Source organism: Bubalus kerabau, chromosome 7, assembly GCF_029407905.1.
Source record: "Bubalus kerabau isolate K-KA32 ecotype Philippines breed swamp buffalo chromosome 7, PCC_UOA_SB_1v2, whole genome shotgun sequence".
In the NCBI taxonomy this organism is placed as follows: domain Eukaryota; kingdom Metazoa; phylum Chordata; class Mammalia; order Artiodactyla; family Bovidae; genus Bubalus; species Bubalus kerabau.
Window position 1 is genome coordinate 103,943,894 of NC_073630.1, and position 19,471 is coordinate 103,963,364.

The 19,471-nt window shown below is 38.7% G+C and overlaps 1 protein-coding gene across 8 annotated transcripts in view; it reads right to left on the bottom strand.

The window, feature by feature from the left end:
* The window catches only part of WDFY3 (WD repeat and FYVE domain containing 3), a 285,583-nt gene that overhangs the window by 248,757 nt on the left and 17,355 nt on the right, over positions 1-19,471 (bottom strand). For 7 of the 8 annotated variants that reach the window (XM_055588991.1, XM_055588987.1, XM_055588990.1 and 4 more), the window contains exons 1-2: positions 1,776-1,860; positions 149-357 (exon numbers count right to left, since the gene is read on the bottom strand). In XM_055588991.1, coding sequence (XP_055444966.1) covers positions 149-186 — 38 coding nt within the window. In that variant the 5' untranslated portion in view covers positions 187-357; positions 1,776-1,860. Of the gene's footprint in view, positions 1-148; positions 358-1,775; positions 1,861-8,292; positions 8,387-19,471 lie in introns of those variants that run through there. The other variant, XM_055588993.1, reaches the window with a different exon arrangement.

Genomic DNA, 19,471 nt, shown 5'->3' on the forward strand with positions numbered 1-19,471 from the left:
TAACCTATAAAATTAGTATAATAATAGAAGCAAACTCACAGGAGTGTTACAAAGAATAAATGATGTCATATATGCAAAACCCCTAAGAAACAGTCAATGTTGTTATTATTTTGATTATTATTCAGGGAAGGGGATGTATTTCATATACCTGTGATGTATAAAACTGAGTTCCTTGAACAAGGCCATTTTTTAGCAGGCTTAGGAAATGAAAAACATCAAAATGTATGATTCAAAAACCAGGGGAGGGACGTCCTTGGCAGTGCAGTGGTTAGGACTCCTTCCAACGCAGGGTGTGCGGGTTCAACCGCTGGCCAGTGAGCTAAGACCCCACCTGCCTTCCAGCCAAAACACCAAAACCTAAAACAGAAGCAATATTGGAACAAATTCAATAAAGACTTTTAAAATGGTTCATATTAAAAAAAAAAAATCTTAAAAAAAAAAACAACCCTAAAAAAAACAGGGGAGATAAGGATAAGTTCACATTTAAAAAGCACATAATCTCTTTAGTTGGGCCTCTGTACAATAAACTAAGGGTTATTCTTTCATGGGGGATACAGTTTGTCTTCAGATAAAAGCTTTTATAAAAGCATTCCTTCAACAACCTCTGACCACAAAAGGAAGCCCTTCTTTTCCTGAATGCTCACCCAGATACAGCAAAACACAAGATAATCTACTTTTGTTAGAGGAAGGCAAAAATTTTTAGATTGTTTTAATTATAAAATATTTTAAAAAATAAGCCAACTAATAACTCTGCTCTCATAAAGTACAGATTTTAACTGGTTCAGAAGTAACTACAAAAATTCATTGTGGGGGAGGAGGGGGTTGGGGTTAGACAATTATACAGTTAAGAAAAAGCTAGCGATACTATAGAGAGAAAAAGTTCTTGCACCATGAACACATGACACAGAATTTGCTTCCTACAAAACATGCATTACGACCAAACATAACAGCCAAATGAAAGGTCAAAAATTATCTTGATGGAATCAAGGAAAAGAAAGGAAGGAAGGTGGAAGGAAGAGAGAGAACGCTATTACAAATAATTTCAGCAATCTGGAAGGTGAAAGAACTGAAACATCCTAATATTTATTTAAAAACTCAAAATGATTCTGCAAAAAATTAAAAAAAAAAAAAAAAAAACTGAGGTGGAACACAAGACCAACAGGATTATGTCCTTCGTAAGACTAGAAAAAAACAGGCAAGCCTTCTCCCACTCCTTTCGCCCAGGTCAAAACAAAACAAAGAACCGAGTGGCTAATAGTTAAAGTTTAAAAGAAAATGAAAATGAAGTTGACATCCTAGTGTTCCCAATTTTGTGGAAAAAAAATATATATGTTTATATATATATATTATACACACATATATATATGAATTTAGTGACTACAAAATCTCTCCTTAGACCTCCAGCAAAAATGACACATCCCCCTCCTCCATGACCTTTTTTCTCCCTCTTTCAAGTCATTAATTTTAGTGATGGCTCAAAACTCACAGCCATTTATGTAAACTCTATTCTACTTTTCAAAAATAAATTCTATATGCTAATAAACTACATAATCAACTGAATACTAAGGGTTCTATATTATCATTAACAAGACATCATTTTGCTTGTATTCTAACCTTCAAAAACATAAGTAAACATAACTTAAGGCCAATGCTTGTACCAAGAAATGGCAACTACCATGAATTTAGCTTTCACTTACTATGTGCCAGGCACAATAGTAAGCACTTTAGTATTATCTCATTTAACCCTTATGAAAGTGAAAGTGTTAGTCCCTTACTTGTGTCCGACTCTTTGCAACCCCATGGACTGTAGCCCCAGGCTCCTCTGTTCATGGAATTCTCTAGGCAAGACTAGAAACTCATCTAACAGATGAGGACACAAGAAGAGAAATTACATAATACACACTGCAGTTTTGCTCTCATATCTGCTTTCAATATTTCATACAATTTTTTTAATCATACTGTCAATAATGACATGCATAATTTGACCTCAAAACAGGAGCTAAATAAGTGATATTCAGGATCAAAATAAACTCAATTGATATAGTTATAGAAACTGATGTAGTCATAGACAACAAACCAAAAGTCTAAGAAAAAAAAGAGAACAGTTTCACATCATGTGTTAAAGCATGCTTAAAATGATTCGTATTTCTAAGTTCCAAACTTTAAGTATCATTTCTTAAAGAAAAACTACATTAAATTTTTAAATCCCAATACTCTAATGAGTAGTGCTACTTTACTTTTCAACTTATTTTTTCTGATCAAAAAAACTTTTAAAATCTTATAATGTAAGTTTCACATTAAGTATATCTGCACTTTTTATTATGCTTTGAGTTCCCTTTCTTGAACTTTTTAAACTCTCTTAATACATATTTCTAGAAAGAATACATTCTATAGACTTTCAATAGTGTGCAACAATTTTGTAAACCATAAAAATGCTACGGTATTTTTTTAGTCTAAAGCCCAAAATCTGGTCATAAATCTATCTATTCTCAGATGTTTTTAAGACATAAAGGCAGCAAATTATAAACAAAACTCTTAGCTCAACATCCTTATAATGCAAAATCATAAGAGCTTAAGTTTAAAACTTCCTCTTTGTCATAATCAATGCAACAGAACTTTTCTAAGCAAAAAACATTACCATTTGTTCAACTATGAAAATTCATTCCCCAGTCTACTCTATGTGATCAAAAGGAAGTTTTAAATTGAAAATTTTGTATTGTTTCTATTAAACTACATCCCACTAACAAGTAAAAAGGGATATCACATAGAAAGCCTACTGAATTCAGACTCATGAGAGGACTTCAACTTCCAAGCCTACTGAGATTTAAAAGTCTGATCATTCCTAATAACTAAACCAAAATAATATGTATTTATAGTAACTCACAAATAATTATAATTTAAAAACATAAAATCCAGTCACGTAATCAGATGCTTTAGAAGTACAATCTACTCTAATGGAGTTAAGACCATCTTTTCTCAATGAATTTGAGATTTTCTTAGACTAAATTTACGAAAATACTGTTATTCCATGTGCTAAATACATGCATACACACACATACACACTCACCTTATATTAACTAGTGCTGATAAAGTCAACTAGGTCAAATTTCATTTCCAGAAACAACTATGCTGCTGCTGCTGCTGCTGCTGCTAAGTCGCTTCAGTCGTGTCTGACTCTGTGCGACCCCATAGACGGCCTCCTACCAGGCTCCTCTGTCCCTGAGATTCTCCAGGCAAGAACACTGGAGTGGCTTGCCATTTCCTTCTCCAATGCATAAAAATGAAAAGTGAAAGTGAAATCACTTAGTCATGCCCGACTCTTTGCGACCTCATGGACTGCAGCCTACCAGGCTCCTCTGTCCATGTGATTTTCCAGGCAAGAGTACTGGAGTGGGGTGCCATTGCCTTCTCCGAGAAACAACTATCCTGCCTTCCAAAACAAAGATGACAAAAATGAATCCATAATAATACTTCTCAATTACTTCTCCATCAACATAAATATTGAGAACTGCTAGCTGGTAAATGAAGTTTATATGACTGTGGGACTACACTGTATAAGTGGGCATTTCCTTTAACCGATTTGGTATACTAAGTATTCTCACAAATGTTGGATAATTTCTCACACTTTATAACCTAGTTGCAGAAAGTGACCACAGAATAGCTAATAAAATTAAAGTAATCTTAATAAACAACAACTTCCCACTCTTAAATATTTTAGGAAAATAAAGGTAGGCCTTTGGATATTTTATGAGAAATAGCAGGTTAACAACTCAGCAAAGCATAGTCAGATACCACTTGAAGAATTCTACATAGGATAAAAAAATAACAAATTTTATGAAAGGAAGCAGAATTAACTCCTTTTTGCTTAAAAAAAAAAAAAGGAAATGATAAGAGTTACATTTCTCCTTTTTTTAAGGGTGAGGGAGTAATTTTTTATTACAAAACTATATGGCACAAAGGAGATAAACTTATGCTTAGAGTTTAAGACTAAAGTGTCCTGAATAGTATTAAAATATTTATGTATCTTTTCACTTAGCATATTTTCTTCTTTCTTCATTCTTGTATATCAATACTATGAGGGAGTTTCAAAGTGGCTTCCAATGACCTCCTGTCCAGGAATCTACATCCCTGTGTAATCCTCTCTCCTTGAGAGACACAGAGAGAGAGAGAGTGTAAGCGTGAGTGTCTGTGTGTGTTTGTGTCCGTGTGTGTGTGTGCACATGCACGTGTGCACTCATTCAGCTGACTCTGACTCTTTGCAACCCCATGGACTGTAGCCCACCAGGCTGCTCTGTCCATGGGACTTCCAGGCAAGAATACTGGAGTGGGTTGCCAATTTCGTTCTCCAGGTGATCTTCCCGACCCTGGGATTGAACCCGCACGTCCTGTGTTTCCGGGACTGGCAGGCAGATTCTTTCCCACTAGTACCACTTGGGAAGCCCTCTCTCCTTAAGTGTGGACTGGACCTAATGACTCACTCCTAGGAAACAGAATGGGGAAAAGCGATGGGTTGCCATTTTAAATTACAGTTGGGTTAAATTACAAATGGGTTGCCAGTTTAAATCACAAAACCAAACAAAAAAACAAAAGGTTCATGCAACAAGAGCCAGCAGGTTGCTGGCAAACAGCCGACATGAGGAACGGGGCCTTAGGGTGGACAACCAATGAGGAACTGAACACAGCAATAGCCCTGTGAGCAAAGTGGAGGCAGATCCTCCCCTGGGGCTTTCAGATGAGACCACAGCACTGGTGGACAAACGTGCAGAATGCAGCTCTGCAAGAGACCCTGAGCCAGAGGACCCAGGAAACTACACTCACCCCAAGACCTGAGAGATAACATTTGTTGTGTTAAGTCACTGAGCTTTGGGGTAATCTGTTGGACTGTGTCTGCTCAAAACTCATACAATGAAGCCTAACTCTCAGCCCCTCAGAATGTGACCTTATTTGGAGACACAATTTTTACAGGAGTAATCAAGTTAAAGTGAGGTCATTAAGTATCTGCTTGCCAAGCAAGAGACACAGGAGACCTGAGTTCAATCCCTGGGCCGGGAAGATCTCCTGGAGAAGGAAATGGCAACCCACTCCAGTATTCTCGCCTGGAGAATTCCATGGACAGAGGAGCCTGGTGGGCTACAGTTCATGGGCTCACAAAGAGTTGGATACCATAGCAACTAAACAGCAACAGCAAACAGGGTGGACCCTAATCCAATATGACTGGTAACCTTACAAAATGAAGAAATTTGAACAGAGACAGACACACACAGAGGGAAGATGATGTGAAGAGACATGGAGAAAAGGAGGCCATCGACAGGTCAAGGAAAGAGGCCTGGATCAGATCCTTCCCTCGCACATCTTGGAAGCGACCACTCCTGCTGACAACTGGACTGCAGACTTCTGGCCTCCAGACTCTGAGACAATGAATTTCTGCTGTTTAAGCCACTCAGTCTGTGTTAATTTATTGTGGCAACCTTAACAAATTAATACATGTAGCAAAAGAGAACTAATAGACATAGTGAATTCAAAATAACTTTTATTGACAATACCAAAATTAGCCTCAATATAGGACCCAAGTAGATGGCCGAAGTTTTTAAGTCTTTACTCTGATAAAAAGACATGAGGTCATAATAGAGGATCTTGGACCACAGAATTCTTTTTTTTTAAGTTAGCTGGGACTCCTGCAATCATAAATCTAATTGACTCATTTCAAAAATTGACACTGCTGCTGCTGATGTGCCAAAAACTATTCTGAACACTTAACATAGATTAATTCCTCACAAGAACACTCTGAGGTCCCACTATCATCAATTCTCATTTTTAAGATGAAGAAATTGACGTCTGGGAGTTAAGGTCATACAGCTGAAAAGGAGCCAGGATTTAGTAAATTAAGGTACAGAAGAATGGGGCTTCCCAGGCGGCACACTGGTAAAGAAGCCGCCTGCCAATGCAGGAGATGTAAGAGATGTGGGTTTGATCCCTGGTTTGGGAAGATCCCCTAGAGAAGGAAATGGCAACTTGCTCCAGTATTCTCATCTGAGAAATTCTTTCCAGGATAAAAGGGAAATGATGCTGTAAAAACATTGCCTGGAAAAGTCCATGGACAGAGGAGCCTGGTGGGCTACAGTCAATGGGGTCACAAAGAGTTGCACAACCGAGCACACACACGGAGAATAAGTCACTTATCCCAAATCACAGTTAGTAGTTCAGGTGAGACTAAACCAAATGGCCCTTTCTCCTACCTTCAAATCTTTTCTCAAGAAGTTAAATAGAAAAGGCTTTTCTTTCACTTGCTATATTCAATCTTTGTAACACTGCTACCTTAGAAATATATATATATATATATTTGACTATTAATCTCTATCTGCTCTCCTCCCATAACTACACAAACAGTTACGCATTTTTCTTTTCCACTCCCTGAACCGTAAAGCACTGTCTTTCAATTCCTAGTGATTTTCATGCATCTGGGTTAACATTTTTATATACCGGAACCCAAGATTTCACTTGTGCAGAGTTTGGAAATACAGCTTTAGCTTAATATTTGATCCAATTAAAATACAAATACACCTGGAAGGAGTACTACTATACCATATTATTCAGTCATTTACATTTTAGTAAGAACATGTCAGATCCTTTTCAGAGAAACAAAGATCTCAAGACAGCCAGTGCCAACTTTTCCAGGGAATCAGAGTTTGTTTTCTGGAGTATCTGGGATTAGGTGCTTAAGAGTAAGCCTTCTTCTGGGAGTCTGAATTACAAGATATAAATGCAAATGGATATAAATTATGGGCAGCATAGTGACCATGCTTCCATGAGAGAGTTCAAACGTAAAGAAAGCCAAACCCAAAGAGAGTGAGATGGATGTGCAAGAGAGGCATACTGCTGGAGAGACACCTGACTTCATTTGCTTCCTGGGTTCTCTTTGCACAGCCCAGCTGTCCCTGGGTCCTTCTGTGTGCCCTGGGACACATCCACAAGTCTGATAACATCTCCTTTCTGCATTTGATGTGAACTGAGTCACTTGCAATCAGTAGAGAACTCACATGGTCAAAAAGATAACCTCTCTACAACTGAAGAACATCACTGAAGGACTAGGAACCTTCCATGTAAAATATAGCACCATAGCTACAAACACAAGAACTGACTAGAAGAAGCCAAGGTTTAAACAGCTGTTTAGAAGACTTCCCAGATACTGGTGGAACAGGAAAAAGGAGTTGGAATTTGAAAAGACCATGCCCTCTATCTTTCCATTTGGGATTTTTCAGTTGTTCTAGTAAAGAATATCCCATTAAAAAATATATATATATATCCCATAATCTACACACTTGCTAGTGGGTGTGTAAATGATGACAGCCACTTTAGAGATCACTTTGGAAATATCTAGAGAAGGTGAAGATGAAGATTTCACACAATCCAGCAAGTTTACTACTAGGTGGCTACTATGGACTGAAACGTGTGCACCCCCCCCCCCCCCCCCAAACTCACATGTTGAAGCCTTTACTCCTAACATGACCAAACCTGGAGACAGGGTCTTTGGTAGCTTATTTAGGTTAAATGAGATAATAAGGGTGGGGCCCTAAACCAATAATGATAAGAAGAGGTTAAGGAAGCTCTCCAACTGGTTCTCCTTCTCTCTGCCTTGTGAGGACGAAGCTAGACAGAGACCCTCTGCAGGTCAGGAAGAGAACCTGTACCAGTATCCAATCACACTGACAACCTGATCTTGACCTTCCACCCTCCAGAACTGTGAGAAAATCAATTTATGCTGTTTACAAAATACGATAAAAATTAAAATTTTTCAGTAACAACAGAGCAAAGTAAAATACTAAAACTCTGGCAACTAGATAGTGAAAGTATCCAAGTGCCTCACAATATAGCTCATTATTCAATCTAGTCACTCAGAGTTGCTACAAAACAATAAAGAGTTCCAAAGCCTGTGCTTACAACTAGATTTTCCAGGATAAAAAGGAAATGATGCTGCAAAACATAATTTTATTCTATGTAGGTGTCTACAATAAAAGTATAATGCTTTAAAGCCAGGATTGAAACTGAAATATAATTGATTCTAATACATTCTCTTTTTTTCTTTCCTTTTTTCCTTTCTTTTTTTCTTTTTGGTGCAGAAAACAAAGTTATCCAGGAAAGGAGGCTTGCCTCGTTCACCTAATCATCAGTGGTAAAGATGGATTAAAACCCAGCCCCTTAGAGTCACAGTTCAGTGGTCTTGTTACAACACAACAAGGCAGCAAAGCCCTTCCTGGCTTCTTGGTCAACAGACAAAACAGGCCTAAAACTGACCTGATTCTGTATTCTGGGCTGGCATGAACCTGCGTAGAAATAACAGGAGTGGCAGGCACTTTCTTCCTGAAGCAGATGTGGAGAAGTATTATACCTGCAATGAAAGGAAAAAAAGAGAAAACCCAGTTTATTTTCAGAATGTTTTAGCATTATGAGTAGTTCATTTCCTACTAATTTTCTCTTTACCTCATTATTTCTTGCCCATAGTTTAATGATATGACAGCACTTAAAACCAGATAAAATTTGGTATTCAAAATCCAAAGAAGAGGAACTTCCCTAGTGGTCCAGGGGTTAAGAATCTGCCCTGCAATGCAGCAGACGTGGGTTTGATCCCTGGTGGGGGAACTAAGATCCTACATGCTGTGGGGCAACTAAGCCAGCCTGTTGCAACAAAGACCCCATGTGCCACAATGAAGACACAACACAGCCAAATAAATAAATACTTCAAAATCCAAAGAAGAATACAGTCATTCAAAGCTCCATCTGGTTCAGCTTCTTCATTTTACTGGTGAGGAGGCCGAGATCTGGAAAAGTTACTTAAAGCATTAATGACAACAGTTACTTAGTAGCAGAGCTCAGTTCAGAACCTAATTCTTGACACTTTAGTCCAGTATTCATCTGTACATCATAGATCACAATGTCTCTTTTTGGAGAATCAAATATGAGCAAAAAAGAAAAAAAAAAATCATGTTATTTCTCTAGGAGTATTTGTCAAGCATCTGAAGATAAATGTGGTATAGAGCTAAATTGATATGTTCTAAATCCAAATAAAAAACACTGCTTCCTCACTCAATAGATATAATCCAACCTCAAGATATTTAGCTTGCCTTCTATAGGATACTTAAGGCTTCCCATGAGGCTCAATGGTGAAGAATCCGCCTGCAATGCAAGAGCCAGAGAAGACGTGGGTTCAAACCCTGGGTTTGATCTCTAAGTCAGGAAGATCCCCTGGAGGAAGAAATGGCAACCCACTCCAATATTCTGGCCTGAGAAATCCCATGGAGTACAGTCCATGGGGTCACAAAGGGTCGGACACTACTGAGTGACTATGCATGGGTGCATGTGCGCACACGCACGCGCACACACACACACACACACACACACTTATAGGACATTTAACTGCTTCTTTTATTGACCATTCGGTATTTCAATATGAAAACACCAGCACCATGAATCATTCTGGTCTTTCTTAACTTTGCTCTCAACAAGTTCTTTTGTTACTCAATTACTTCTTCAATTCCAAAGCTCCTTCACTCACAAATGAGAAGCTTGGACTAATCGCACGGGCCTTCTAACTCTTAACGACATTTTCCTTTTCTGATCAACTGTGTGTTCTGTCATGTTTGTTAATCTCTGTGATTATATTACTACAACAGTTCAAACATCAGTAATATTGCCCTCAAATACACAGTTAATTATCATTCAAAAACCTATGGAACAAAAACCTAGCTTTGCTGTCTCATCTCTTATGAAAAAGTATTTTTTTAAAAAATCTACCTCTTTGGTGGTTTCTAAGAAAAATCGTGAATTATTTTCTCAAATCATTCATTCTGTCATTCATCCAAGTTGTTACTGAGTGGCTTGTCAGATGGCAGACACAGGCTTAATGAGATTTAAGATTTTTAAATAAGATCCCTCCAGTGAAATGGTGAGTAACATTAGGGATTCAAGTGACAGTGAGAAAGTAGGCAGAAGTGATGACATGTCTCCTAAATCCCAACATCAGAATATGTCTTCACTGCTTTTTTTAAAAAATACATTAAGTATTGACTGCCATAAAACATGGTATTTGTAACATGCTTTAAATTTAAAGCAAGTAATAGAATGAACCCGTCTGAGCAACTGAACTGAACTGCGCAGAATGAATATCTCCATGTATCTGCCACCCAACTCAAGAACCTAAATATAAGTAACTGGTCATGTTTTACTGATTTGCTCTTCCCTCCACCCATATCTCTCAACTCTTCAATCCTCTGTAATTGCTACCTTATATTCTATGCTTTTGGAGAAGGCAATGGCACCCCACTCCAGTACTCTTGCCTGGAAAATTCCATGGACAGAGGAGCCTGGTAGGCTGCAGTCCATGGGGTCGCTAAGAGTCAGACATGACTGAGCGACTTCCCTTTCACTTTTCACTTTCATGTATTGGAGAAGGAAATGGCAAGCCACTCCAGTGTTCTTGCCTGGAGAATCCCAGGGACAGAGGAGCCTAGTGGGCTGCCATCTATGGGGTCGCACAGAGTCAGACACTACTGAAGCGACTTAGCAGCAGCAGCAGCATTCTGTGCTGTGTAGTTGCTGTTGTTCAGTCTCTAAGTCATGTCCGACTCTTTGCAATCCCATGGACTGCACCACACCAGGTTCCCCTGTCCTTTACCACCTCCCAGAGTTTGCTCAAACTCATATCCATTGAGTCGGTGATGTTATCTAAGCATCTCATCATCTGCCACCCCCTTCTCCTCCTGCCCTCAATGTTTCCCAGCATCAGGGTCATATCATTCCTTCAAGTTTCAGAAAGCATACCACATATGAACATATCCTTCAGCACTGTGTTTCATCTCCTCACTCTGTTTTATGTTTTCAAGTTGAATTCATAATGTTGCATACAGTTGTAGTTCTTTCATCTCAAGGCAGAATAATTCCACATTGTGTAAATGAATTGAGTTATCCATTCTCTTTTCAAGAGCATTTTGTTTTCTTCCCAGGTTTTCTGTTTTTGTTTTGTCATTATGAGCATTACTGTTATGTAAGTTCTCATATGCATTTGTTCCACATGTGACATAATTTCTCTTAAGGATTTGCCTAGGAGTTGAGGAATATGTGTATTTTCAATTTTTCATGAGGTCACCAATTTTTCTTTTCCCTAAAGTGTGTTTAGCAAGAGATAATCTCACCACTCTCAGTTCAGTTCAGGTCAGTCGCTTGGTCATGTCCGAGTCTTTGCGACCCCATGGACTGCAGCACGTCAGGTTTCCCTGTCCATCATCAGCTCCTGGAGCTTGCCCAAACTCATGTCCATTGAGTCAGTGATGCCATCCAACCATCTCATCCTCTGTCGTCCCCTTCTCCTCCTGCCTTCAATCTTTCCCAGTATCAGGGTCTTTTCCAGTGAGTCAGTTCTTCGCATCAGGTGGCCAAAGTATTGGAGCTTCAGCATCAGTCCTTCCAATGAACATTCAGGACTGATGTAGTTCACCAGCACTAGGCAGTCCATATTGACCCACACGTTCTCTTCAACATTTAGTAATGCCATCTTCTTAACTTAGGGGTATAAAACCATCTAACTGTAGTCTTACTTTGTATTTCCCTGCTGATTAATGATACCAAGCATTTCCTCAGGTTTACTGGCTAACTCATATTTCCTTTTTTATGAAATATCTATTCATTTCTATGAGCCATTTCCTCCTCAGTTTTTTGCCCTTTACTTACTATTTCATAGAAATTATATATGTGTTTTGTCTGCTGATTATTTGATTTTACCTGTTTTGAATTAACGGATACAGGCAAGTATTGAGATAAAGACACAGAAGCAAAAATAGCAGGGAGCTGGACAGAACTGGAAACAGTGAGCTAGAGTACCAACGTTTTGCTCAACCCATGTTTGTATTTTAACACAATCTACAGATGTCTTCAAGTATTAGAAATTTTAAATGGTACACTATTAATCCTGTTTTGTAATCTTTTGATAAAAATTCAGTCAAGAGCAAATGCTTTGATATGATTTCAGTGCATTCTAATTACAATATGCAATATAATTTCAGGTATCCATTTTATACAAATCACAATTGAAATGACATTTTAGACAGAGTTCTCATTTTGACTCTGACATTTTAGGTGTTTTTATTTCATGCTTTGGTTGCCTCCAATTTAGAGTAAGTTAGCTTTGCTGTCAAAAGGTTGAGTCTGAATGTATATGCACACAAGTATAAAAACTGAATTTCAAAACTAAATTATATAAACTCAAACACCAGAGACCTGCATTCTAGCCTTGACTAGACAATTAGGTATACCTCCTTGGCCTAACTATGTCGTTAAGTTGTTTTATTATATCTATAACATGAAAATGTGCTGGTATTAATAAATTCTAAGGGCCTTTGAATCATACTCTTTGGCTTAAAGATCTGCAAGAAAATAATTTTTTCCAGATATCTCCCAAAGTTTTAGGAATCTCTTTCCAGGTGTTAAATAATGAAAAGAGTAACAGAAAGCTAAATATCTGGGGGAAAAGAATTGTAACAAGCAGGGCTACAGCCCTCCTATGGCTTCTCAGGATTCTTGGCAGATTGCCTGACAGACAGCATCATACAGGAAGACAATCAAAAGCCACGTAATTTGAATCACTCTACAGTGCTGCCATTGATTCCTATATAAGCAATCAAAAGAATTCTGGAATCACACTTACCCACTTACCTGAATCTGCACTCTTCTACTATGCCTAAACATTCTGTATATGCGCATGTGTGCTCAGGTGTAACCACCTCTCTGCGACCCCATGGACTGTAACCCACCAGGCTACTCTGTCCATGGGATTCTCCAGGCAAGAATACTAGAGTGGGTTGCCATTTCCTTCTCCAGGGGATCTTTCCAACCCAGGGACTGAACCTGCATCTCCTGCATTGGCGGGTGGATTCTTTTACCACTGAGCCACTTGGGAAACCAAACTTTCTGAAACCATGTCAAAGTCTAACCCTTTCACTTTAATACTAGCTGTTATGCCCCTACTAGCTAGTATTAAAGTGAAAGAGTTAGACTTTGACATGGTTTCAGAAAGTTTGGTTTCCCAAGTGGCTCAGTGGTAAAAGAATCCACCCGCCAATGCAGGAGATGCAGGTTCAATACTAGCTGTTATGCCCCTACTTGGAGAAGGCAATGGCACCCCACTCCAGTACTCTTGCCTGGAAAATCCCATGGACGGAGGAGCCTGGTGGGCTACAATCCATGGGGTCGCTAAGAGTCGGACACGACTGAGCGACTTCACTTTCACTTTTCCCTTTCATGCATTGGAGAAGGAAATGGCAACCCACTCCAGTGTTCTTGCCTGGAGAATCCCAGGGACGGGGGAGCCTGGTGGGCTGCCATGTCTGGGGTCGCACAGAGTCGGACACGACTGAAGTGACTTAGCAGCAGCATGCCCCTACTATTCAAGGACATTGCTCTAGTTAAGTCCCACTTCTCTTTCCTACATCATCAATTTCCTAATTCTGTCCTCCCAATAAAGCAAAACCACCAGTGTATATGTGTCAATTTCTAATCATTAGAAATCAAACAACATCAGTGGCAAAACTTCTGACCCCACCCACAATCTGAGTTATGACCAATGTCTGATTCCCTTATCAGTGAAAGGTCAGAAAACAGTTGTCCTTGTTCTCTGTCTTCCAGTATTCTTTAAGTTCAAACTGCTCTCCAACACACCACTGAAAATTCCAAAGTCACCCATTATTGACATATATATTGTAAAATTCAAAAACTAGTCAGATCTCTTTTTTAACCTATCTGCAGCAACAGGCATGATTCATCAAGGTCTGACACACTTTCTTTACCTGGCTTTTCTCCTAGTTATTGCTGGTTTCATCCTACCTCATTGGCCACTCGTCAGCTTCCTTGCTTAATTTCTCCTTTTCTCCATGACCACTCAAGTTCCCACTTTCTTTCTAACCCATCAGCAAAAACTACTGGCTCTATCTACAAAACATATCCAGAATCTGACTACCCTTCATATCACCTACCTAGCTGCGGCTGCTGCTACGTTGCTTCAGTCGTGTCTGACCATGTGTGACCCCATAGACAGCAGCCCACCAGGCTCCCCCGTCCCTGGGATTCTCCAGGCAAGAACACTGGAGTGGGTTGCCATTGCCTTCTCCGCACCTACCTAGAGACTTGGTGTAATAGTAACTATCATCTTTCTCATCTCTCCCTAGGATTATTTTTCCATAATTTAGTAACTGGCCTCCCAACTACCACCCTTGATCTATTTCAGTCCTTTTTCATCAAAGGAGCCAGAGTGATCCTGATAATCTTACAAAAATCATATTAACATAATGTAACATCTGTACCCAAAATCTCCCAATGGCTTCTCATCTCATAAATACCCAAATCTTTAAAATAGAAAAAAGGAACCTAGGTAACTTAGTTCCTCCTTGCTATTCCTTATACAGGTAGGCATCCTCCTGCCTCAGAGCTTCACACTTGCTGTTTTCCTGCCTCAAAACTACTCTGAGATGAGTATCCCCACCTGCCTCACATTCTAGCTATTTTCAGATCTTTGCTTCTACTTATGTAACAATTCCACTCCCAGCATCCCTAACACACTTTCCTGATTTATTTCTCGCCAATGTCACTAACATTCACTTATTTCAGTTCTATTTCTGCTTGTGTATTTCCTCCCCTGCAAAACAGAAAATCCACAAGGGCAAGAGCTTTGTTTTTCTTGGTACTACGTCTTCCATGCTTGGAAGGGGTGGGGCCAGCACATAGTAGGCATTCAATAAATATTTTTTGAATGAAGAAATGAATAGTTAACATCCTTAGAGCTAAACAAGACAATCTTTCTGGGTTTACAAAAGAAAATAATCTAAATAATCAGGGGAAAAGAGCTAGATTCCTGATGTGTCAATAAAAGAATCATCAGAGTATTTCTTCAACAGATAAGAGATAACAACTCAAAAGACTTCAGGAGATGTAGCCAATACGTCCATAAACCTAGAGCAACCACTACAGTAAATGATTCCCCTCCCCCGGCTGTCCACAGGGTGAGATTTATTTCCCAGCTATTACCATATTCAACAATGGTTAGTGTGCAGAGCTGCAACACCAACATGTAGGAAAATATTATAAAAATGTTCATTCCAAACTTGTTCCAGACAAAGAACCGAGCCCTTTATAAATAAGGAAAGCCTAAAAATACAGGACAGATATATTTTAAGTGCTTCAAATATTTTGTTTGGAAATAATTTCAAATGTACAGAAAAGCTCCAAATACAAGAATACAAAAATAACCACTCACACTCAGTCACCAATTGTTAATGTTACCTTGTTTTATCATTTGTCCTCTTTTCTCACACTTTCTTTCCCTTCACATAGACAGACTCAAGCTGTTTTTCCCCCCTCCTAAAGCAACTGAGGATGAATTTTATATTTCATGGCCCTTTGCTCCTTTGCTTCACTGTGCATTTCCTAAGAACAGAGATATTCTGTCATAACCATAGTACAGTTCTCGTTAGTAATTTGAACATTGCTGTTGTTGTTCAGTGGCTCAGTCGTGTCCAACTCTTTGTGACCCCAAGCACTGCAGCAAGCAGGGCTTCCCTGTCCTTTACCATCTCCCAGAGCTTGCTCAAACTCATATCCATCGAGTTGGTGATGCCATCCAACCAGTCTGTCCTCCGTCGTCCCCTTCTCCTGCCTTCAGTCTTTCCCAGCATCAGGGTCTTTTCTAATGAGTCAGCTCTTTGCATCACGTGGCCAAAGTACTGGAACTTCAGGTTCAGCATCAGTCCTTCCAGTGAATATTCAGGATTGATTTCCTCTAGGATGGACTGGTTGGACATCCTCGCAGTCCAAAGGATTCTCAAAAGCCTTCTCCAACACCACAGTTCAAAAGCATCTTTGGTGTTCAAACTTCTTTATGGTCCAACTCTCACATCCATACATGACTACTGGAAAAACCACAGCTTTGACCATAAGGACCTTTGTCGGCAAATTAATGTCTCTGCTTTTAATATGGTGTCTAAGTTAGTCATAGCTTTTCTTTCAAGGAGAAAGCATCTTTTAATTTCATGGCTGCAATATCTGCATTTAAGGTCAGTACTCCAACTTATTTCAATTGACCCAATGGTATCATTTTATAGTATTTTTCTCTGCATCTGGTATATAATCTAGTCCAGGGCCAGGTTCTACAGCTAGTGGTTATCTTTCTTAAGCTGCCCATGATTTCAGCCTTCGTTTTTTATGACTTTTTTTTAAAGAACATAAACGACTCCCTTTTTATTATTAAGCAGAATGTTCTTCGTGTGGGCTTTGTCCAGTGGTTCCTCCAGACTCATGTTATATAGTCTTGGCTGGAATACTACATAGATGACATTGTATCCCTCAGAGCATCATATCTAGCTTCACCGGGATATCACCAATATATATTACCCCTATTTTATACCTTGTATATAATGTGTGGGGAGACATCTGCTTCTCACCAATATTTCCCCCTATATTTTTGTTATGATTCTTATCTGTCATTTACTATAAGGGCTGTAAAATGATGATTTTTCTCCCTCTAGGATTCAGAATTCTACTATAAGCAAGAGACCTCCCTTCTCTATTTATACATTTATCAATTTGTTAACATTATGGATAACAAATTGCTATTTTTAATGATTCACAGTTCATTATTATACTAATTTGATGACTGAGAAAGTAGGACCTCCAACAGGCTTGTAACATGCTCCCATTTTTTTCTGAAAACATTCCTATTTTATAGCTTAAAAAAAAAATACAAAGATACAGATTCATCTGGTATGTACTCTTGTAATCAGCCATTCCTCTGAAAAACTCCAGTTCCTTTGTGTTGGGAATAAGATTAACATCAGAGACCACAATGGGGAGTTAGCTATGTCCACTGTTCTTTATCTTTTTCTTGGACAGAACTACTATGAAATACATGCATGCATATACATATATGCATATAAATATATATAGACACATATGTTCATACACACATACACATGTGCACATACACATACCGGTTTCAAAACTAATAAATTCGCACTGATACCTTCAATTTCAATCCATCCCCACAGGATTCATTTTTGCCTTCTCTCAATTCACATGGGTATGTCCCTCCTTCCTCAGGTCCTAGCTTCAAAAACCTGAAAACATTGACTCAATCCATAACACACTGAAAGATTACCCAGGGTTACCTATTTAGCCACAGAAAATAAACTCTATAGGAAAGAGTTCAAGATTTGTGTATAATCCCTCCCTCTTACCTCCACCCAGGCTGAGGGTAAATACATCAAAAAATTACTTAGATTCACTCTTTCTTCCAAAATGTATCTATAGATTCAATGTAACGCCAATCAAAACTCAGGTAGCTTTTTTTGGGGGGTGGAGGGAACCATCAGAATTCTAAAATTTACACAGCAAAGCCAAGAAACTAGAATAGCCAGAACAATTTCAAAACAAAGCAAAACTGAAGTACTCATATTACATATTATATGACATTACAAGATTTATTATAAACCCACAGTAATAAAGACAGTGTGGTACTGGTGAAAGAATAGAAACCTAAATCAATGGAAAAGAAGTGATTTCAGAAACAGATGCAAACATACACGATCAACTGATTTTTGACAAAGATCTCAAGTGACTGAATGGAGAAAGGAAAAACCTTCACCAAGCAGTGCTAGAACAATTGGACGTCCACATGCAAAAATCCAAAAACAAAAGAATCTCAACCAACGCATACATCACATCACATCCAATCCTGAACTCAAAATGTATCTCAGACCTAAATGTAAAACCTTAAACTTCTAAAACTAGAATAAAACAGTGCTAAATTATTGACTTTGGGTTGGGCAAAAAAATCTAATAAGATATAAAGCACAAACCATGAAAGAAATAACTGGAGAAAACTGGATGTTATCAAATTAACTTCTGCGCTTCAAAAGACACTGTTTTAAAAATGAAGACACAAACTGGGAGATGGTAGTTGTGAAACGAATACCAGATAAAAGACAGGTATCTCCAAAATATATAAAGAACTCTTTATTACTCAATGGTAAACAAGTAGCTAATTTTAATAAGAGCAACAGATGTCAATACATCTAAAACAAAAAAAAAGACGTAGATGGCAAACAAGCAGATGAAAGGGTGTTAATGTCATTATTCATGAAAAGCAAACAAACACCATGCTTTCACTTCTCTCACATGTATACCTAGAAATGGAATTTACAGCTCGTAAATAATAAGTTAAACTGTATAGAAATTAACCAACTATTGGATAAAGTGGCACTACCATTTTATCAGCGAAGTATGAGAGGAAACTCCACACCTTCATCAATGTTAACATTGTGAAACTTGATTCTTAGCCATTCTAGTGAGTGTATAGTATTAATAGTATCACTGTATGGTTTTTATTCACGTTTCCTTGATGATTAGTGATGCTGAGCATCTTTCTATGTACTTGTATCTTTCTGTGTGTAATGTACTGACCATTCATACATCCATGGTGAAATGTCAGTGCAAATTCTCCATTTTTTGATAGGGTTCTTTGTCTTATTAAGTTATGAGAGTTCTTCAGATACACTGGTTCAAATGTTTTGCTGGATACATGTTTGGCAAATATTTTTCCCTGCCTTTGACTAGACTTTTCATTTTATTTTTTTAATGGTTCAGCATGTTCATTTAGGGAGAAGGCAATGGCAACCCACTCCAGCACTCTTGCCTGGAAAATCCCATGGGCAGAAGAGCCTGGTAGGCTGCAGTCCATGGGGTTGCCAAGAGTCAGACATGACTGAGCGACTTCACTTTCACTTTTCACTTTCATGCACTGGAGAAGGAAATGGCAACCCACTCCAGTGTTCTTGCCTGGAGAATCCTAGGGACGGGGGAGCCTGGTGGGCTGCCGTCTATGGGGTCACACAGATTTGGACACGACTGAAGCGACTTAGCAGCAGCAGCATGTTCATTTAGAGAAAATTCATTGAGCTGTACACTTACAATTTCTTCAATTTTATGTATATACTTAAGGAATGTGTATTAGTTGCTCAATCGTGTCCAGCTCTTTGCAACCCCATGGACTGTAGCCCACCAGGCTCCTCTGTTCATGGGATTCGCCAGGTAAGAATACTGGAGACAGTTGCCAGTTCCTTCTCCAACTTAAGGAATAGGTTCATTTAAAAAGAGAGGAGAGATAGATACTGAAGGGCCCTTTGAAGGATGACAAAATCATCAGCAGCTAGTAATCTAAAGATGATGTACATGGTCTGCAAATACTAAAAATTGGAAAATACACCCATATACTCCTGTTGAAGAGCCCGTCATAGCATCAGGGTCCTATCAGATGCCCAGGCATGAAACCTAAAATTAGCAAAGGAAAATAATATATATAAAGACTCTCCTGCAATTCCTCACTGCAAATCAACCTCTGAATTCTAGACATTTCAGATTAGGATACATTGTACTTTTT